Source organism: Littorina saxatilis, linkage group LG7 (genome assembly GCF_037325665.1).
Source record: "Littorina saxatilis isolate snail1 linkage group LG7, US_GU_Lsax_2.0, whole genome shotgun sequence".
Classification (NCBI taxonomy): domain Eukaryota; kingdom Metazoa; phylum Mollusca; class Gastropoda; order Littorinimorpha; family Littorinidae; genus Littorina; species Littorina saxatilis.
The window spans coordinates 28,277,905-28,300,917 of record NC_090251.1 but is presented as its reverse complement, the minus strand read 5'-3'; the positions used below and the strand labels follow the sequence as shown (position 1 = coordinate 28,300,917).

At 41.4% G+C, this 23,013-nt stretch overlaps 1 protein-coding gene across 2 annotated transcripts in view; it reads right to left on the bottom strand.

Moving 5' to 3' along the window:
- The window catches only part of LOC138971086 (cell surface hyaluronidase CEMIP2-like), a 76,194-nt gene that overhangs the window by 21,997 nt on the left and 31,184 nt on the right, over window positions 1-23,013 (bottom strand). For both annotated transcript variants that reach the window (XM_070343685.1, XM_070343686.1), the window contains exons 14-29: window positions 22,768-22,914; window positions 22,331-22,482; window positions 16,459-16,530; window positions 15,544-15,723; window positions 14,669-14,891; window positions 12,635-12,850; window positions 11,455-11,560; window positions 8,448-8,562; window positions 7,831-8,001; window positions 6,594-6,753; window positions 5,848-5,901; window positions 3,679-3,760; window positions 2,941-3,055; window positions 1,392-1,570; window positions 567-730; window positions 29-197 (exon numbers count right to left, since the gene is read on the bottom strand). In XM_070343685.1, the coding sequence (XP_070199786.1) occupies window positions 29-197; window positions 567-730; window positions 1,392-1,570; window positions 2,941-3,055; window positions 3,679-3,760; window positions 5,848-5,901; window positions 6,594-6,753; window positions 7,831-8,001; window positions 8,448-8,562; window positions 11,455-11,560; window positions 12,635-12,850; window positions 14,669-14,891; window positions 15,544-15,723; window positions 16,459-16,530; window positions 22,331-22,482; window positions 22,768-22,914 (2,305 nt within the window). The remainder of the gene's footprint in view (window positions 1-28; window positions 198-566; window positions 731-1,391; window positions 1,571-2,940; window positions 3,056-3,678; window positions 3,761-5,847; window positions 5,902-6,593; window positions 6,754-7,830; window positions 8,002-8,447; window positions 8,563-11,454; window positions 11,561-12,634; window positions 12,851-14,668; window positions 14,892-15,543; window positions 15,724-16,458; window positions 16,531-22,330; window positions 22,483-22,767; window positions 22,915-23,013) is intronic.

Genomic DNA, 23,013 nt, shown 5'->3' with positions numbered 1-23,013 from the left:
ATATGCAGCAGCAGCTGCAGTTACTCACAGACAAAAGGCTTGGTCAGATCCGCTCCGTTGGTGCCCTTCCAGTAGGTGAAGCTTCCCAGGCGGGAGGCGTCCCTTTGCTCAAACACGGTGGAATCACGTGCGTTGTTGAGGCCTGTCCACACTTTGCTCAGGGTCATCTTGTCCCTCAGGTAGTACTCCACTGCCCCCTGGTCACAGTGAAAATGGTGGTAATTATGTTTGACGACTCAATAGAGCTAAAACCAGATACTAAACATTATTACGTGAAAATGTTATTTTTCATGAGAATCAAATATATCCCTGCAAATTAAAAGTTTCTTCCCCTGATATTGTTTAATTTTCAGTTTGACTCTAACAATCCGTCAGGGAGACATATACCTTTGTTAATCTTTTTCATGTAATAATTTAAGTTATCAGGGGATAGCCAAACCGGTTGTGGGGACATTAAAAAACCCACAAGAACCAGCATTGTACCATGACGGCATCGTGTTGGCATGATGGCTCAGATTTTGGACATGATTCCACCAACTTGCCTTGACCGGCGTGCGGACACTGACCTGTTTTTCCATGGAGTCGATGGCCACGAGGTTTCCTCCCAGTCGTGCACACACTCTCTGTGCCTCCCCCACCGTCACTATCTGATGCTCGGCGTACAAGCACACGCCGTCGACCACTTCGCCAAGGTTGTTCGGTCCGCATCGAAGTGGGACTGGTTTTATACCTGCAGTGTGTAAGGTAAGTTATTTTGAATGGTGCCTGATAAAGAGAGGGAGAGAGAGAGAGAGAGAGAGAGAGAGAGAGAGAGAGAGAGAGAGAGAGAGAGAGAGAGAGAGAGAGAGAGAGAGAGAGAGAGAGAGAGAGGAGATGAAGGGGGGGGGGGGGAGAAAGGGGGTGGGGGGGGGGGGGGGGTGAATTGAACTGAATTGAACTTTATTTAACAAGGATTAAGATTTAAGGCTACGCCTTTTCTTACAATCTGCCCTTGGTAGACTGAGACTGAACTTTATTTTACAAGGAGAACAATTTAGCTGGGCCTTTTTTTAAAATCTGCCCGAGAGAGAGAGAGAGAGAGAGAGAGAGAGAGAGAGAGAGAGAGAGAGAGAGAGAGAGAGAGAGAGAGAGAGAGAGAGAGAGAGAGAGAGAGAGAGAGAGAGAGAGATACTAAATTGACAGAGTCAAACATACTTTTCTCATCACCATCGGGTTTAAACCTGGTCGTGAAGGTTTCGTTTTGTCAACAATCATAAACGTTCCGTAAGCTTACTTTTCTTTCTTTTATTTGTACAATTTGTGTGTGTTTGTGCAGTTTACCCGGACCCGTTATATAGCACTAATGTGACCTTGACAGATGCCGAAGGTTGACACTATTCCGAACAACTGACCTAGGCCTGTAGTGAAGACCTCTACTCTGTTCTTGTAGCCGCACGTGCTGGCCTTGTCTCCGGAGCAGGGAGTCGAACACTTGCTGTCCGCCAAGGCGCCAAACAGGCCGAACGTGTCGCCACACGAACAGCGCCTGCCTAACGTCACGGCAGAGTACGTGTAGCCACGATAATAACACCTGAAACACACACACAAAAACATCGCCATCGTTGACAATATAAAACAAACAAGAATGGTATTGAGGTCTACCGAATGACGTCTCACAATGTGCGTGGTCGTCCTTGGCGGTCAAGAAAGCCGCGATCATTGCGCAGACGACACTTCTAGACCGCCAATATTTTTTGTGCGCATCACGTGCTCCACATAAATCGGCCGGAAACGAAGCAATTGGGAAACCTGGATTGACATAACAAAACGTGACATTTTCTAGTACAGTCGACCGAAATGTCTTTGAAGCAGACAGACAGACAGACAGACACACAAACAGACAGACAGACAGACAGACAGACAGACAGACAGACAGACAGACAGACAGACAGACAGACAGACAGACAGACAGACAGACAGACAGACAAACAATTGCGAAACAGATAAAGAACCTATCTTTATTTTATTTTAGTCGTTGAAGCTACAGCGAACCTTTTTAGGCAACTACTTCTCGATAACGACCCCTTTACACAAGACCAACCCCAAGGATCTCCGACTTGTTTAAAAAAAATCCCCTCTCCATAGCGACCACCTGTCTTTAGCGACCGGTCTGTCCGTTGGGTTATCGTTTTAGATAGGTTTGACTATACAGTCGAACCGGCTGTGGCAACCTCCTCTCGATCAAAAACCAAATACCCACAATAACCACCCCAAAGGGTCGCCGACTAGTTTTTGTGGGTGTATACGATTGCTTGTCCATAACGACCACTTTTGGTCGATCTCTTCGGTAGTCCGTACAGACAGGTTTGACTGTACAGGTCTCCCTTCCACTACAGATCTGTACAGGCTTTGACCTTGAATAAGCCCAATCCGTCCCCATACCAAAAGCCTGGTGCAGAGTGGAATTTTTGTTTTGGAATTAATATTGCAACGGAAATCACTGTCAACCTTAGAATGACACCAACATGACAATTTTCCAATATATACACGAAGAAGTACGATGCCAAGTTTGGTTATGTGAGAGTCAATCATAGAGGAACTCATGACCGCAAAAAAGAAACCAACATCAACAACAACAAAACACACACACACACACACACAGACACACACACACACACACACACACACACACACACACACACACACGCACACGCACACACACACACACACACACACACTAACACACACTAACACACACTTATACTAACACACTAACACACACTAACACACACTAACACTAACACACACACACACCCCTCCCATCCACCCCTCCCCCCCCCCCCCACACAAAACGGACCACTTTGTTAGTGTTTGCAACTGTACAATAGACCATTTAACAAGTCAGTATTCTGAAAACTAGAGTTCAAGAGAGCAACAGTCTTGGTTTAAGGGTACTCTAACCTGTCCTGGCACCATTGTTGCGTCATGCCGTTGGGTAAGTCCATTGTGAAGAAGGGGACGTCAGGTGTGGCCGACTTGTCCTTGAAGCAGCCACGACGCTCGGGGGCACCGCGACCTAACATGGGAAAACAGACAGGGTTAGAGGGAGGGAGAGAGAGGGGGAGAGGGGGAGAGAGAGGGAAGAGAGAGGGAGGGTGAGAGAGCAGGAGAGAGGGGAAGAGAGAGAGGAAGAGGGAGGGGGAGAGAAAGGAAGAGAGACAGAGAGAGGGAGAGAGAGAGAGGGGAGGGACAGAGAGAGAGGGGAGGGAGAGAGAGAGGGGAGTGAGAGAGAGAGGGGAGTGAGAGGGAGGGAGAGAGGGAGAGAGAGAGAAAACGAAAGAGAGTGAGCAGGAGAGAGAGAGGTAGAGAAAGGGAGAGAGAACAAGAGAGTGGAAGAGGGAGGGGGAGAGAGAGAAGGGGGGGGGGGGGAGAGATAGAGATACAGACAGACAGACATACAAACATACCGACAGACAGACAGACAAACACGATAGAAAGATAGATAGGGCATCAAACTAAACAGGATTAAACAGTTAGTTCACTACATCCTGCTAAGCGAGGGGACATCTTGAGAAAACAAAACAACAACTCCAAAACGCAGAAACAAACAACGAAATAAATAGACAAACAAACAAACAAACAATCAGTTTCAGAATTTGTATAAAGCTAGTCCACGACGTCCATGATAGCTGTGATTACCTGTCTGAGGATCTAGCACCGGACAAGTGGTGACAGTGAAGGGGTCTGCGGTCACCACGTCGCTTGGTACAGCGCCCAGCCCCTGCACATTGAAAAACCACAAAGTGTCCATGATATGAGCGATGATGAAACTGAAATTTAAAGGCGCAGACCTTCTCGTGAAAACAGTTTAGCTCACTGTGGCCACGTTTTTCCATGGGATAAGACCATCCCTACGCTAGGTTACATACCAGAAAACAACACCCCAACTGCTTGTTGAGGTAAGCTAGCATTTTTGTATGTGGCTTTTACGAGATTATTTCATCAAAAACATTCAATCTGTACACAGAGAGAGCACTCATGCTGTTCCTATTTTTGGAATGTGACCAAGTGGAGGGATGGTGACGAAACAATACGGCTTCCACAATGTTCAGGAGCTTTATCGAACGAGATATAGAATGGAGACATGAGTCGTGAGGGCTTTGGTCTTCTTGATACATTCTTGTACATGTACCATCAAAAGGGTTGTTGAATAAAACATTAACTTGACTGGTTGGTCCGGTGTCAGAATAATGTGACTGGGTGAGACATGAAGCCTGTGCTGCCGCGTGCGACTTCTGTCTTGTGTGTGGCGCACGTTAAATGTCAAAGCAGCACCGCCCTGATATGGCCCTTTGTGGTCGGCTGGGCGTTAAGCAAACAAACAAACAAACAAAACGCCTGTGCCCTTGACATCATCCAACCACTTCTCTCCCCTTTCATTCATTTCCGTTCCTAGAGTTGCTTCCCCTTTTTGCGTGTTTCCCTTCCATTGTCTTTCAAACCTTGTTCGTTCCGTGTTGCGTCTGCTTTTTATATTTAGTCAAGTTTTGACTAAATATTTTAACATCGAGGGGGAATCGAAACGAGGGTCGTGGTGTATGTGCGTGCGTGTGTGTGTGTGTGTCTGTGTGTATGTGTAGAGCGATTCAGACTAAACTACTGGACCGATCTTTATGAAATTTGACATGAGAGTTCCTGGGTATGAAATCCCCGAACGTTTTTTTCATTTTTTTGATAAATGTCTTTGATGACGTCATATCCGGCTTTTTGTGAAAGTTGAGGCGGCACTGTCACGCCCTCATTTTTCAACCAAATTGGTTGACATTTGGTCAAGTAATCTTCGACGAAGCCCGGACTTCGGTATTGCATTTCAGCTTGGTGGCTTAAAAATTAATTAATGACTTTGGTCATTAAAAATCTGAAAATTGTAAAAAAAAAATAAAAATTTATAAAACGATCCAAATTTACGTTCATCTTATTCTCCATCATTTGCTGATTCCAAAAACATATAAATATGTTATATTCGGATTAAAAACAAGCTCTGAAAAGTAAATATATACAAATTATTATCAAAATTAAATTGTCCAAATCAATTTAAAAACACTTTCATCTTATTCCTTGTCGGTTCCTGATTCCAAAAACATATAGATATGATATGTTTGGATTAAAAACACGCTCAGAAAGTTAAAACAAAGAGAGGTACAGAAAAGCGTGCTATCCTTCTTAGCGCAACTACTACCCCGCTCTTCTTGTCAATTTCACTGCCTTTGGCTGCCATGAGCGGTGGACTGACGATGCTACGAGTAAAATGGCATTGCGTTCAGTTTCATTCTGTGAGTTCGACAGCTACTTGACTAAATATTGTATTTTCGCCTTACGCGACTTGTTATTGTCTTTTGTGTTCTTGTTTTTCCTGATGAAGCTTCCAGAAGCGAAAATTCGTTATCGTCTTGTGTCTTTGTATCGGTGAGTACAGTAATCCTTTGTTTTTTTAAAACTTTGTTTATCTTATCACAACCGGCACGGTTGGCCAAGTGGTAAGGCGTCCGCCCCGTGATCGGGAGGTCGTGGGTTCGAACCCCGGCCGGGTCATACCCAAGACTTTAAAATTGGCAATCTAGTGGCTGCTCCGCCTGGCGTCTGGCATTATGGGGTTAGTGCTAGGACTGGTTGGTCCGGTGTCAGAATAATGTTACTGGAGCCTGTGCTGCGACTTCTGTCTTGTGTGTGGCGCACGTTATATGTCAAAGCAGCACCGCCTTGATATGGCTCTTCGTGGTCGGCTGGTCGTTAAGCAAACAAACAAACAAACAAAAAAATCTTACCACAGTCACTTCGTTGTTTAGATTAACTTGAAAAGAAAATTACCTCACGCGAGTCGGGTCCTGTGCAGGTCTTTGGCTGTGGTGGCGTCGGCGGCACCTGTGTGTAAACAACAAAAATAGATTACAAGGAAATGTCATTTTCATGCAGTCCATATATTCAGATTTGCCAAAGTTTGAACAGCTGACAAGAGTAAATGTGAGGTTACTGAAATTCAAAGCTTTTCACAGATGGTCTTCTCCAAAGCTTTTCCCCTCTGGTTGTAAAACTCACACGATATATCTCGTCTGTTTTGCGTTCCAATGTGTGACTAAAAGGCAACAAAAAAAATAGTCTGTTTACGGTAACCCGACCGACCCTATTTTTTTCGCGCGACCCTAGACTTTTTTTTTGGCATTTGGGGGAAAAAAAAAAAAAAATCTTTTGAAAATAACGTAAAAATATGGTTTTTTGAAAAAAAAAAAAAAATCCCGACCTACCGACCCTATTTTTTTGGCCTATGTTACCGTAAACAGACCTATTTTTTTGTTGGCCTTAGTGGTAAGAGCGATCGCAATACTACGCATTGTGTAGTTTCCATTACTCGATGCTCTTCCACAAAAACATCTTCCCAAGTATCATATGAGTTCAACATTTTCATTTCAGTTTTTAATCCCACTTTTTCGTCTTCCTCTTATTCTTATTCTGCGTTCCCGAGTTTTTGACTTTTCACTCAAAAATCATCCAATTAGGGCAGCTAAACACCGTCTTCAGGGGCATAAGGGACACTACACTATCTATTCTATACTGACCGAGTTGTCCGCAATGGGTGGGTTGCTGTAGCCGCTGCAGTCGGTGGGTCCATTTCCACCGTCCAGTCGTGTGATTTTGTATCGGACACACACGTCGTTGGCACATTCCTCAGTCAAGTTTCGCCGAGTCTCGTTGGAAACCAGCTTGAAATACAGCAGTCTGCAAAACGTGAGGACTATAATAATAATAATAATAATAAATGAGCATTTATATAGCGCAACATCAAAACTTAACAATAATGCTCTTTGCGCTTGACACAATAAAATTAAAACACAGTTATACAAGCATTTACATCTACATTCATAGTCAGCAGCGCTTAATTAAAAGCATACACCATCAAACATACATTGCAAAAAATTCTTCCACTAACTAAGTAATAAAAACATGAATAAAATAGGTAGTGAAAACAAGGAAATACCAGCTGAATCAGACAGAACATGTTATCAACAATAATGAAAAACAGCCCTATATGTTCATATACATTGTCACATTATCACTAAAACAACAACAAATACACTACATGTAGCCTACTGATGGACTGAGAAAACAAAATCAGGTGTTGTATTTCTTGAAGAGGTGCGTTTTAAGTGCTCGTTTGAATGCTTGGGGTGACTGAGCGTGGCGGATGTGAAAGGGGAGAGAATTCCATTGTGTGGGTGCGCAGAAAGTAAAAGTGCGTTGTCCGTATGTTTTGGTTTTGGTGTGTGGGATGGTAAGGATGCGACAGTCAGAAGAGGCACGGAGTTGTCTTGCTGGAGAATAGACGGCGAGGAGTTCAGAGAAGTAAGCAGGAGACGAGCCAGACAAGAAGTTAAAGCAGAGGGTGGACAGTTTGTAGTCAATGCGGGCTTGAATAGGTAACTGAGGGTAAATTCTGTGCTGTTTTGTTTGTCTACTCATTGTTTCAAAGAAAACTAAACTAAAATGTGTTTAGACAACGAGACATGCAAAGGTGCAAAAACACTGCCAGCCAGCCAGTCAGACAGCCAGCCAGTCAGACAGCCAGCCAGTCAGACAGCCAGCCAGTCAGACAGAAAGACACACAGACAGACAGACAGACAGACACACACACACACACACACACACACAGGCATAAACACACACACACACATACACACACACACACATAAATACACACACACACACACATTCACCCCCTACCCACCCCCCCCCCCCACACACACACAAAAACATGGAAAGACAGCACGCCAAGCCATGGCGTCATATGACACTCACCCGACACTGGCGTCCCAAAAGAACTTTCTGCCCGTGAGGTCATTGTCGAGTTCTAGCAGCGATGACACCATAGTGTGAGGGTTGTTCTTGGTGATGCTTGGGTAAAAGCTGCGGACCTCAAACGTCGTGGTGTCCTTGGGTAGGCACAGTCCCACCCGCACAACATCACCTCTGCAAAAGATGCGGGTATTTCTCTGTAAATATTTTGAGACCGATGAATGAAAAAAAGGGTGTACGAACAACAACAACAACAACAACAACAACAACAACAACAACAACAACAACAACAACAACAACAACAACAAACAAACAAACAAACAAACAGGGCAGATACGTTCCTGTATATATCTTTGTGGTGAGTTCGTTTAAACCAATGAAAGTGCTAGAAAGTCTATTTTGTCCCTCCTTACTTTTGCAAGAAACAGCTTGCTTCTACACGTGATAGAGCCTGTAAAGTGGAACGGAAAACACAGACACCCCTGAAGATAGATTTTAAGTTTGCTACGTAAGTTCCTCTCGTTCAAATTGTCAAAAAAGCAAACAACGTTTGCAAGTCAGTGTGATTAATCTCGCGCATTTTTCGTGCAGCCTCTATCATAGTTACAAATGACGCTTACTTTTCCACGTTGAAAGCCCTGACGTCAAAGAACTTGGGGACATCGCCAAGAGTCTGGTTAAAGTTCACTGTGTAAGACCTGTGTGTCCTCATTAGAAACTTGTTCTTCTGCGTGCCTGAAAGAGTAGCATCAACACATTAACAACATCAACTTTGTCACCATCAGTATCTGCGACACCAGCGTCACAAACATCAACGACAAAGAAACGTCAGCATCATCAGCATCAACGACATCATCAACATCATAAACATCAACATCAGCTATATAGGAATGATCATTTGTTTTTCTTTAAGGCCCCAATATCAAATGTACATGCACGAAATACAAAATAGACTGAAACAGGTAAATACGAAGACTAAGAGAAACTATAGTTAACGTAAGAGTAAACGTTGAAAACATGGACGAGAAGGTGGATCAGTTTTTATCTGATGTGACAACATTACAGATTTCAGATTTTCAGAGAAATGAGTGTGAAGGGTTAATAACTGAAAACGAAGCTCTCGCTGCACTTAAACAAATGAAATCTGGGTCGGCCCCTGGGGTTGATGGTATTACTGCAGAATTTTTGAAAGTGTTTTGGACCCGCATCAGAACATTGTTAATTGCGTCTTTTAATGCAAGTTTTGACGATGGAAAATTGTCTTCCACGCAGCGCAAAGCTGTCATTACTCTTATACACAAGGGAAAGGACTTGCCCAAAAACGAATTAAAGAACTGGAGACCCATCTCCCTTACAAACAGCGATTATAAACTGATAGCCAAGTGTTTGGCAAAAAGGTTAGGAAGCGTTATTGGTGATATTGTTCAGAAAGATCAAGTCGGTTATATTAAAGGCAGAAAAGTATCTACAATATTAAGGTTAATTGATGATGTAATCGAACAGTCACACGAGTTAAATCAACCTGGTCTGTTGGTCGCAATTGACTGTGTTCAAGCGTACGATAGTATTTCAAAAGAGTTTATTATTAAAGCCTTTCAAAAATTCGGGTTTGGGCCAGAATTTGTTCAATGGGTGACTGTGTTAATGAACGACACGGTTAGCTCAGTGCAGTATTGTGGATGGTTGTCGGATTTTTTTGATGTGAAAGCCGGGATTCGTCAAGGGTGCCCGTTTTCATGTTTGGCCTTTGTACTGGCCATTGAATTGCTGGCATCAAAAATAAGACAGTGTAGACGTATTAAAGGAATTTCGTTATGGAATAATGTTGATATTGCAACCGTTATTAAAATTGCTCTGTATGCAGACGATATCACCCTTTTTTTAAAGGATGAGATTGATATGTATTATGCACTTGAAATAATGAATGACTTTTCTAGTTTTTCAGGCTTAAGGATACATAAGAGAAAGTCTGAGGCGATGTGGTTGGGTAGTAGGAAACATTGTGATGAAACATTTTATAATTTTGTTTGGAAGAAGAAGTTGAAGATTTTGGGTGTATATTTTTGTAATGATAAGAGTGCTTCTTTGGTAGAAGATAACTGGACTGGAAGAATAAGGAATATTAAGCGATTGATTTGTGCATGGGAGAAGCGAAATTTGAGCATTTTAGGGAAAATATGTATTGTGAAAACGTTTTTAATTTCACAATTTGTGTATATTATGCAAGCGTTTGTATTACCTGACTGTGTTTTGAATGAAGTCAATACCTTATTGTACAGATTTTTGTGGCGAAAAAGAGATTGTAATCGGAAGGCCTTTGAAAAGGTGAAAAGAAGCGTTTTATGTTTTGAAATTGAAAAAGGTGGTTTAAAAATGATCGATATTAGGCAAATGCAAATTTCTTTTTTATTACAAAGGGTTTCACAACTGACTACATCAAATGAAAATGATAATTGGAGTCTCACTCCAAAGATGATGTATTTGCGTTTTGGAAAGCACTTTGAATGTTTCTTATCGAATGTAAACAGTGCAAGATTTAAAGGGTTAGACCTAGTGAAATCACACTTTTGGAAAGCAGTATTAAAATATTGGCTGGATAATAACCACTACGATCGTGGGACAATCGGGCCGATTTTATTATGGAATAATGCATGCATAACGTATAGTGGCAAAGTTTTATTTTTTTAAAGTTGGATACGACGAGGTGTATTGGTATTAACTGACATTGTACGTTCGGGAGACATATTATCATATCAAGATATATGTGATTTGATTGGATATTCGCCAAACCGAATTCTTGAATATAATGTTGTAAAAGCTGCTGTGTCATTATTCATGAGGAAAAATGTTGTAAATATGACTGATGATGTTTGTATTACCCCACTGTTTAACGGCAAAAATGTGTTAAATGCCAAAGAATATCGGAAAGAGATTATTAATATGAAAACAGATGTACCATGTTCCGGAGGATTTTGGAAGAGAAAGTTTAATGTAGAAATTGATGAACGTTCTTGGATAGTTGCCCATCAGTCAACACAAGAGACTAGATTAAGAGTTTTACACTGGAAAATTATGCACAACATTTATCCGACCAACATTCTCCTGTGTAAAATGAAAGTAACGGAAACTAATAAATGTAATTACTGTTGTGATGTAACTGATTTCATTGAACACTTCTTTTTTGAATGCCCGGTTGTATACAAATTCTGGAAGTTTATTGAAGAATTTATTTTTCGTACTTTAGAAATTAAGATTGTTTTGAAAGTTAGTGATGTTTTATTTGGTATGCATTTTGTAATGGTGAAAAAGGCAACTATGTATAAATTGAACCACATTATCTTAATCGGAAAGATGTGCGTTAGTATATATAAAAAAACAAATTCGTTTTTACCGTTGGAAAGTATTTTTAATAGGCAGTTACAGATAAGAAGCATTTTTGTGTGAGTGTTCGAAGAACAAAACGTTCAAAAAAAGTTAGCTTGTTGCACTCGATAAGATGTATTTAATTCATTGTATGAGATATTGTTGATTGTTGTTATTTATTTGAATAAAATTGTAAAAAAAAAAATAAATAAAAAAAAAAAAAACTATAGTTCGGGGTGTGTGAAGCCGCCAGCAAGCACAGACCTTCGACCTGAAAGGCGTCCTGTGGCACGTCGTCTCTCCGGACGATGAGGGGGAACTGGGTCTTCTTCGCCTTGACCAGCACACCATCACTCCCCACAAGTTCCATCTGTCGGCCATAACAATCACAAAAACCAACATTTCAAACGCCAATGACAAAACGACTGCTCTTTAGGAAGTTACGGAACATACTTAACCGTCCATCTGCTTTACAAACAATAACTTCCATTACTGACCTGAACATTACCATAAGTAGCATTGGCAAATCAGGGACGTTCTTTGATCATACGCTTCTAACAATTTAATTTGTAATACTGAAATCGATCATCTGCTTCATAAAATTAATCTGAGTTACTGAGCTGAACATAAGTATAAGCAGCATTGGCATATTTAAAGAAAAATCTTTGATCAGACGCTTCTAACAATTTAATTTGTAATACTGACCTGAACATATTATTAGGCAGCAGTGGCAAATTAGGGACATGATTTGAACATACGCTTCTAAAATTTAACTTTAATTACAAACGTGAACATATTTATAGCAGCAGCCAATTAGGAACATGCTTTAAACATATGCTTCAAAAATGTAATTGAAATTGCCGACCTGAGCATGTTTTTGTGTGTAGCAGTGGCCATTTAGGGATTTTCTTTGAACATACCATTTAAACCAATAATTAGAAAGCAGAACAATGGTGACTTTGTTGTTCGTATCGTCATCGTAAAACACGTGAGTACAGTCTTTTTTGGTCTTCTCATATAATTAGGGCGAAGTGGCGCAGTGGTAAGACGTCGTCCTCCTAATCGGGAGGTCGTGAGTTCGAATCCCGGTCGCTGGCGCCTGGTGCGTTAAGAGTGGAGATTTTTCCGATCTCCCAGGTCAACTTATGTGCAGACCTGCTAATGACTTAACCCCCTTCGTGTGTACACGCAAGCACAAGACCAAGTGCGCATGGAAAAGATCCTGTAACCCATGTCGGAGTTCGGTGGGTTATGGAAACACGAAAATACCCAGCATGCCTACCCAACGAAAGCGGAGTGAAGCTGACTATGCTCTCAGAGTATAGTGTGGGGAACCCAAATGGGCAAACGAGCTCACACGTCACCAGAATTTCTGGAACGCTGAAGAAGAAGAAGAAGAAGAAGAAGAAGAAGAAGAAGGAGAAGAAGAAGAAGAATGACTGACCTGAACATATTTATAGGGGCAGGCGGTCATGTGCCAGTTGTCCCGTGACACACACTCGTCACCAGTGTAGAAGGGCCTGTCGATGACCACCTGCGTGTTGGCTTGTCCGGTGACTGACCCGTCAATGTCCCTGAAGGTGTGCGCCCTGTTGCCGTCCTTATACCCCCAGCCGTATGTCGACAGGTTGCCCTTGAACACCCAGTGGCCGTCGTTCACCTGTGGACAAGGTTGTGTGAAAGTACTGTCGAGCCTGTCTATAACGTGTGTCTTCTTCCCAAGCGGTAGCACCTTTTGCGAGCTAAGTCTTTTAATTACACCCCCGGTATAGGGGTGTGTATAGGTTTCACTCGATGTGTTTGTGTGTTTGTGGCGGTGTTTGTGTTCGCAAGTAGATCTCAAGAATGAACGGACCGATCGTCACCAAACTTGGTGAACAGGTTCTATACATTCCTGAGACGGTCCTTACAAAAATTGGGACCAGTCAAACACACGGTTAGGGAGTTATTGGTGGATTAAAATTATACAACGACTTATAGACGGACACCCCCGTTGGTCAAAGGGAAATAACCATTCTCACTGCCACCAACTGAGAAGGTTATTTCCCTTGACGGGGGTGTTTTTCCTATCAGAGGAATTTCTTGTTAAATTTTTGTTTGTTTTGTCTGTGCACTTAGAAGACCGATGGGTCGAAATATCTGTGACTAACGTATTGTTTTGTCAATAACAAACGTCCCAACAACTTACCTTTCTTGTTTTTTTGATTCTGTGTATAACGACCACCCAAGGGACCGGCCAAGAGTTGTCGTCATGCATAGACAATATGGTTGCTATGGAAGGTGGACTTTTTTTGAAAAAATGCTCGTCTGCGATCCTGCAGAGGGCTCGTTTTGAGCAGGCGGACGTTGTGGGGAGGTGGTCACAAAGGGGGGGGTACTGTATAAGTAGCAGCTAGGGCTAACCACAGACGCTCCACCTAGGGGGTCCTGGGACCCCCAACTTTAATGTATTCGGGGTCCCCCCCTCAGCGAATCTTTGACAGGTCCGAAGACCAGGAGTTTCAGTATCCTTGCGTTTGGAGGGCACAGTCCTCGCCGACACATGATCTTTGAAGCGCTCATATATAAACGTAATACCGACTAATGTAAGCTCTCTGACCCATTCACAAAAACATAATAATCATAATGGTTACATTATCTCCGTTCATTTGCTTCGGTAACGATGTGACAACACATTTTCGGAAACCAGTACCGACGGTACACAGGACAACGGATAAGAAATGAGTCCCGGGACCCGCTTTTTTTCATGTTCAGTGCGTCGCGGGACCCCTTCCATGAATTTCTATATTTCGTGTTTTTCCCCCTCGATTTCTAGTGCTTATATGACATGGTGACGCACAGTTTTGGAAACTCTGAAGTATCCCCGTTCATTTTAGTCATTGTAGAGTAAGATATTACATGGCTCGTCCTAATCAGTCGAGTCACTGGTCCGTTCGCATATACTTGTCTCAGACTCACGCAGTAGCCAAACCATCTTATTTTCAAAGCCCAAAACTCAAAATTAGTCGTAATATGTCAATGGCCAAACTGTCGTTTCTAGGACAATAGGATAGCTTTACGTCATCAAAATGTCAAAAGTAAAGTCTCATTCAAACGGCAGAAATTAATATGTAAGCGCCTAGGGCTATATCTAGATTAGGCGCATAAAAATGATCACAATAATAATAATAATAATGAACAGTGAGCAACTGTCTTTTTGTGGTCAAAAGCTCAGACTCACTTTATATGGCCAGACTGTCATTTCAAGGACAATACCGTAGCTTGACGTCATCCAAATGTCAAAAGTTAAGTCTCATTTTAACGGTGAGCATGCAACAGTCTTTTTTAAGGTCAAAAGCTCAGACTCACATTATCGCAGTAGCCAAACTATCGTTTCAAAGACAATACCACATGGCTTGACGTCATCCGAATGTCAAAAGTTAAGTCTCATTTTTGACGGTGACCAACTGTCTTTTCAAGGTAAAAATCCCAGACTTACATTATCGCAGTAGCCGAACTTGATATCCTTAACGTGTGTCCAGGGCTTGGTGGGGTAGATGTTGGACCGTTGGAAGCTGATGGCGCCACCCGGACGGACGGGCCTGAAGCCATAGGTCTCTTCCCACCCGTCGTTCCACCAGTAGTGACCGTAGCGGTCAAAGTAACAGTTCTCCACGAACACTGGACCTTGGTAGAAACCGATTCCGGTCCAGGAGTCATAGCTGTAGAAAACAGATTAATTTGTTTGTCTTGGTGTATCTTTTAAAAACTAATGTATCCGGGGTCCTTGGACCCCCTCAGCGGCACTTTTAACAGGTCCAAAGCCCAGGAGATTCATATTCTTGCGTATTTTGGGCACATTCCTTTCCAATACATGATCTTTGAAGCGCTCATATAAACGTAATGCCCAATTTTTGGAAGTTCTCTGAGCCCTAGCTTTTTTTCCATTTTAAAATAGTGATACATGTCTTCATGCGCACAGATCCATTATATAAACGTATAAATACATTTATACTATGTACCATATTTTGCACAACAAGCAGTACAAACAAACGCAGTCCTTGATTAAAACTTCATTAAAAAAAATCAGATAGTTACTGGTATTACCAACAAACTAACCAGCAATAATCTGAGAAAACGCTTTTCAGGGGAGAAAATCAACTTGTCACAAGTCAAAATGCGATTTACATCCCTTGTCACGGTATTTGCTTTTTTGGCTTGGCATCCACTACGAACGTGAAACGTCTGTAATGATGTCAAGGGCATCGTCCGAAGAACCAAGCAACCAAGCAAACAAGGTTTTTAAAAAAATTTTTTTTTTATCAAATGAGCCATCCACTCCACACACAAAACCCAGATCGAGCGACAACTCACGGATTCCTGCCAAGTGAGTGGTTAAAGTAGTTGGTTGGGTTTCCGATGACCTTTTTGTCGACGTATTTCTCTGGCATGCCCGTGTTGTCCGTTTGACCAATGAAGACACTGTCCTTGACCATTGTACCTGAGTCTTCCCCTATGGTTCCTCCAGTGAACCCTTTGCTTGAGTCGGCAAACCTGTTTTTTTTAACGAGAAAGTATAGGGATTTGAAGTTCGTGGGGGGGGGGGGGGGGGGCGGAAAGAGTGAGAGAGAGAGAGAGAGAGATAGAGAGATAGAGAGAGAGAGATAGAGAGAGAGAGAGAGAGAGAGAAAAAAAAGAGAGAGAGAGAATGAGAGAGAGAATGAGAAAAAAAGAGAGAGAGAGAGAGAGAGAGAGAGAGGCAGACAGACAGACAGACAGACAGACAGAAACAGAGAGAGACAGAGAGAGAAAAAAAAAAGAGAGAGAGAAGGAGAGAGAGAGACAGAGAGACAGAGACAGAAAAAGAGAGAGAGAGAAGGGGGGAGAGAGAGAGAGAGAGAGAGAAAGAGAGAGAGAGAGAGAGAGAGAGAGAGAGAGAGAGAGAGAGAGAGAGAGAGAGAGAGAGAGAGAGAGGAAGAAGACAGATAGAAACAGAGACAGAAACAAACAGACAGAAACAGAGGCAGAAGCAGATACAGGCAGAGATAGAAATAGAAATACACTGGTGTCAAGAAGAACTCGTGTTAGTTTCGCAGGTGTATATAGGCCTATTCGAACGCTAACTTGAAGTGGATCCGTTGTCAAATATTTCATCTACAACGCTAAAAAAAAAACTTGGTTGGTGCTAGGCTCTATAAATCATTGGAGTTATCAGATTCAGATTCGTTTTTTTCCTTTGCAAAAATGTTTCAAAACACCAGACAATTCACTAAAGAAAAAGACCCTTACGAGGACTGTATCATGCGAATATTTCCTCCTTTGACCCAGGCGTTCTCTCGCTCATTCTTGTACAGCGTTGTCCTGGAAAAAGAGAGAAGAAAGCATTATAATACAAACAGACATCCAGAAAAACACAGACAGAGAGACAGACAGAGAGACATGCACGCACGCACGCACGCACACACACACACACACACACACACACACACACACACACACACACACACACACACACACACACACACAGATGGACAGACAGATGGACGGACAGTCGGTTGGACGGATAGACTCACGGACGACACAGACAGACAGGCGGACACTGAGACAACACCAAGCTTGTTCGTAAGCAAAAGCGACTACACAGATGTGATATCGGGCTGTAGGCTTACTATATGAGGCTTTGCCAAAAGGTGCTGGGGGGGTGCTTGGACATTTGTGACAAACTAAACCTTTTTAGTTGATTTTTTTTGGTGTTTTAAGTGATACATTAGTCTTTGATGAACACATTTGTGTAATAAAAGAATGGTTTGTGCATTTGGGAAATGTGTACGGTTTGATAATATGCCATAAAACGCCAATTTTGAAAAAAGCCACATGTGCAACAAAACTGACCACAGAAGCCATTAATATCATTTCATACAACTGGTAATGATTTATTTCTAGTAAACAGACCCTGCAGAAGCATTATCAGTCTTTAAAAGTACATTTGGAGCCAAATCGTGAATGCAGTGTCACGTAATGTCGCAAAACGCTCAAACATCATAAAAGTCAAAACTGATACTTTCTGCTAAGTAACCACAAGAAGTATAAACCCTAAAATAAAATATAACACTTCAACAGAAACACTGACACATGTTAAAAATATCCCTAAAAGTTGTTACAGTTTGCTCAAACTAGTTAAACATGTTGTTGTAGGTGTCACGTGTTACAAAAATATTGATGGACATGAAAATATTCATAATATTTGAAATAACAACCAGAATGTTATACATACACTAACTTTTCATTTACAATCTAAAGATTAGGTTATTTATGGAATATGAAAACAGAAACAATAGCAAAACATGTTAAAAGCAAGTCATAACAGCATTCTACGTGTCACATGTTACACTGTGTCAGTGGACATGAAATTATTCAAAATGTTATAAATAACAACTGTGATATTAAATAGACCTTCAGGATACATTCATATTTTGAAGATTAGGTAATTATTGAACATCAAAGCACCACAAAAAAAGTAACATCATGTTCAAAACAGGTCAAATTTGCGTCCTACCTGTCACGTGTTACATGGAGTCAGTGGACATGAAATCAATGAAAATGTCAAAAATAACTACAATATTCAAACAGACATTTAGAATACAGTTTTAACCTAATGTCTAGGTACATCTGGAACAAGGTTCTCAATCAAATCGAATTTTTTTAATTAGTTGTACGTAAAATCCCAGCAAAATCCAAATTTAAAAAAACAAAAAAACTTTGATTTTTTTTTATGTTGGGGAGGGGGGGGGGGGGGGGTGGTGTTAAAACAATCTCATGAAAATAGTCCTTCCCCCTGCTAACCCAAAAGCATTTTTTCAGCTTTGGCTACAATATTTACAAGGACATAAATGTCTCCTCCTAAATCGTTACACGGATATGAACGTAGCCTATCCTCCTGAATCGTAACACGGACATTAACAAAAACAGAGGATCGAATTTTTCTTCAATCAAATTTGCCTCCAAAAGTAGCAAGCAGTTGTATATAGGTTACACAATATGCAAGATAATCAGAACTCGGAGTGTGTAAGCTATTTATCCCATTACTCCGACGTTTTCATTAAAAACACTTACTTTTTGCACTAAAACCTGCCCGTGCCTGTTTTCAGCTTGCCAAAAGCCTCCGCAGTCGAAATTCATGTCAATGAATTCATGCGCATAGCTAGTTCCCATTTGTCAGCATAATGGACGGCGTCATTCGACTTGTATGTAGACATTCAGTCATTCAAATTGCTTATAAAAAGGTCTGCTATCTGCTTTTACATTTTGAAAGTCATTTTAAAATATCCTTGTGTATATATTTGACATCGACTTTCGCCGTTATACTCAATTCGGCATACCGGGTTTATATTTTTACCAGAATTGCGCACGATAATGGCAGCGCAACAAATTCAGTTCGGGCCGTGCTGGTTTGATCGTTGACCCAAGTCAGTTTGCATGCAGTGTTACTGTTTGTCAGTCGGGGATAGAAATGTTGGCTGTCATCGCGCTGTTATGTTTTGGTTTTCACACGTGGATCACTTACATATTCAGTCGTCGGGTTCTGTGTGTGTGTGTGTGTGTGTGTGTGTGTGTGTGTGTGTGTGTGTGTGTGTGTGTGTGTGTGTGTGTGTGTGTGTGGCCCTTCGTGGTCGGCTGGGCGTTAAGCAAACAAACAAACAAACAAACAAACTCTCTCTCTCTCATTCTCTCTCTCTCTCTCACTCTTTCTCTCTCTCTCACTCTCTCTCTCTCTCTCTCTCTCTCTCTCTCTCTCTCTCTCTCTCTCTCTCTCTCTCTCTCTCTCTCTCTCTCTCTCTCTCTCGAGGAACCGACAAGGAATAAGATGAAAGTGTTTTTAAATTGATTTCGAAAATGTAATTTTGATAATAATTTTTATATTTTTAATTTTCTGAGCTTGTTTTTAATCCAAATATAACATATTTATATGTTTTTGGAATCAGAAAATAATGGAGAATAAGATGAACGTAAATTTGGATCGTTTTATAAAAATTTTTTTTTTTTACAATTTTCAGAGTTTTAATGACCAAAGTCATAAATTAATTTTTAAGCCACCAAGCTGAAATGCAATACCGAAGTCCGGGCTTCGTCGAATATTACTTGATCAACATTTCAACCAATTTGGTTGAAAAATGAGAGCGTGACAGTGGCGCCTCAACTTTCACGAAAAGCCGGATATGACGTCATCAAAGACATTTATAAAAAAATGAAGAAAAAAAGTCTGGGGATATCATACGCAGGAACTATCAAGTCAAATGTCATAAAGATCGGTCCAGTAGTTTAGTCTGAATCGCTCTACACACACACACACACACACACACACACACACACACACACACCACGACCCTCGTCTCGATTCCCCCCTCTACGTTAAAACATTTAGTCAAAACTTGACTAAATGTAAAAAGTAGTCCATCTGTAAACTCTGAATATGCAGATGACCTCTATAAATTATTCAATTGTACTCTGAAATCAAAGACAATGACCAATGACAGTTGAGATCGAAACTCGGTTGTGATGGGATATCCATAGGATATCCATATGGTTGTGATGGAATATTCAGAATAATCACCTCCTCAGCTAACAGAGATAAAGAGGCAGGTCATGGGATATTATAAGCTAATTCAATTCGTTGGGAAAAGAATTATGGGCAAATTATGTGTCAAACATTAGATCTACAAAGTGTCAAACGTTACGTATAGATCTACACCTTACCCTGAACAGACAGTACAATATTTTCTCAACTTTACGGCTCGTCGTCTCCATGATTTCAATCGAATCGGTGACCGGAAACGCCAAAGAAGCAAAGCTAGTGGTTTCCACGCTTTTGTATCAAATACTCGCGAAACTTCTTTGTGAACATTGCAAAAATAACAAAATGTGTCAAACGTTACTTTCGGACATTAACTCCATCGATTCTTTTTAGCTGCTAGATACAATAACTTCGCAGATTCTGACTCAAATGCAACACACTGCTTTTATTTCCTCGAACACGAAACTATCGTTTTCATCCAAAATGGCGGCCATTCAAAGCACCAAGACCGGCGAAAATCGAATCAGTAAACAAGTTGGTCTGCGGACATGAGCCCTTCGAAAATAACCGGGTATTTACTGGGCGAGGTTTTCGGTAAATTCTGGTTCTAATTACGATTGTTGCACATTCTACAAAGAGTTGCATGCTTAGACTGTATGAAATACGCTGATTAAAACCGATGCAGTGATGCAGACCATGAAAAATCGAAAATTCCCCGAGGACACCAAAATGTCCAAAATTTTTCGGGGCCGTTTCTGGTGTATGTTTGAAACATTTTATTTTTTTATTTAACATTCACAACAACAACAGGCTTCAAAACATTAAAAAACAAGTCGCGTAAGGCGAAAATACAATATTTAGTCAAGTAGCTGTCGAACTCACAGAATGAAACTGAACGCAGCAAGACCGTATACTCGTAGCATCGTCACTCCACCGCCCGTGGCAAAGGCAGTGCACGTGGAATTGACAAGAAGAGCGGGGTATTCGTTGCGCTGAGAAGGATAGCACGCTTTTCTGTACCTCTCTTCGTTTTAACTTTCTGAGCGTGTTTTTAATCCAAACATATCATATCTATATATTTTTGGAATCACGAACCAACAAGGAATACGATGAAAGTGTTTTTAAATTGATTTCGAAAAAAAAATTTTTGATCATAATTTTTATATATTTAATTTTCAGAGCTTGTTTTTAATCCGAATATAACATATTTATATGTTTTTGGAATCAGCAAATGATGGAGAATAAGATAAACGTAAATTTGGATCGTTTTATAAATTTTTATTTTTTTTTACAATTTTCAGATTTTTAATGACCAAAGTCATTAATTAATTTTTAAGCCACCAAGCTGAAATGCAATACCGAACCCCGGGCTTCGTCGAAGAGTACTTGACCAAAATTTCAACCAATTTGGTTGAAAAATGAGGGCGTGACAGTGCCGCCTCAACTTTCACGAAAAGCCGGATATGACGTCATCAAAGACATTTATCAAAAAAATGAAAAAAACGTTCGGGGATTTCATACCCAGGAACTCTCATGTCAAATTTCATAAAGATCGGTCCAGTAGTTTAGTCTGAATCGCTCTACACACACACACACACACGCACGCACACACACACACACACACACACACACACGCACGCACATACACCACGACCCTCGTTTCGATTCCCCCTCGATGTTAAAATATTTAGTCAAAACTTGACTAAATATAAAAAGCATTCATCAAACTCACTTTTTCAAAGCACAATACATGTAAACATGTTGGGGTAATCCAGTTAATTACACTTGCTTTCCAAAAATACATGGGTCCGAAATGGCACCTTTTGGCAAAGGCTCATATCATTTGAAGAAAGTTATGTTTTAAAGGCACACTTCTTCTCGTGAAAACAGTTGGGCTCACCAACTCAGATCTGGCCAGGATTTTACCTGGGATATGACCATCCTTCCACTTGGTCACATACTAGAAATCAACATCCTCACTGCTTGCTGTGATGAGTTGGAATTTTTTTTTTTAATGGAATAATTGATTGAAAAGCCACTTGTGACTTTTACAAATAACTCATAAACAAGAAATTCCTCCGAGGTAGGAAAAACACCCCCGTCAAAGGGAGATAACCTTCTCAGTTGGTGGCAGTGACTGAGTGAGAATGGTTATTTCCCTTTGACCATTAAGATGTCCCTCTATGAGTCCTTGTATAATTTTAATCCACCAATAACTCCCTAACCGTGTGTTTGACTGGTCCCAATGTTTGTAAGGACCGTCTCAGGAATGTATAGAACCTGTTCACCAAGTTTGGTGACGATCGGTCCGTTCATTCTTGAGATCTATATGCGAACACAAACACACAAACAAACAAACAAACAAACAAACACATCGACCGAAACCTATACACACCCCTATACTGGGGGTGTAAAAATGTCCCAGTATCCACAGAGAGCACTCAGGCTGTTCATTTTGGGGTTCATCTCAGATGGTGAGTCCAACACGGGAAGGAGTGCGCAAATTAAGAGGCTTACAGACTGCATCAGAGAAGTATCTCTACTCACGAGATTACAACACAAGATTTCAACTTTGAAAAAACAACTTACCTTGCCATGTCGGTCCACACCGGCTTTCCCCCCAAGTTGGGAGGATCACGGGGGTCGTAGCTGGGGGAACCAGGAAGGATACCGTTCTCAGGTACACGCACGTTGCCGTCCATCTCATCTGTGGAAATTTTGCTGTCGAAGAATATCCCTGACTGCACACAGGTGGCCACAGGAGACGGGCATTTACTTACTATCATTTGTATCAGCATCGAGTTTACGGGTGAACGAGAAAAGCCGATTAGAGGCGAATAATCTTGCTGGTTGCCAAGAGGTGGTCAGATGAGACGGTCCTTGAGGTTTTATCGTTGTTATGGGGAAGTGAGAGAGTGAGAGAGAGAGAGAGAGAGAGAGAGAGAGAGACAGACAGACAGACAGACAGACAGACAGACAGACAGACAGACCTGCAGATAATCTATAGTTATGGTCTATAAACTGACCTTAAAGTTGGAATGAGCGACGTTGCCAGAGAAGCTCTTGAGTGGGTAGTACTGCAAAGAATGGTTTGCAACCACTTCCAGAATCCAAGGCACGTTTTTGGAAACGCCGATTGGAGCGTCAGCGAACACGAAGAAGTAACCACTGCCCTGGAAAAGAAACAAGTCGCGAAAGGCGAAAATACAATATTTAGTCAAGTAGCTGCCATTTTTCAGCAAGACCGTATACTCGTAGCATCGTCAGTCCAC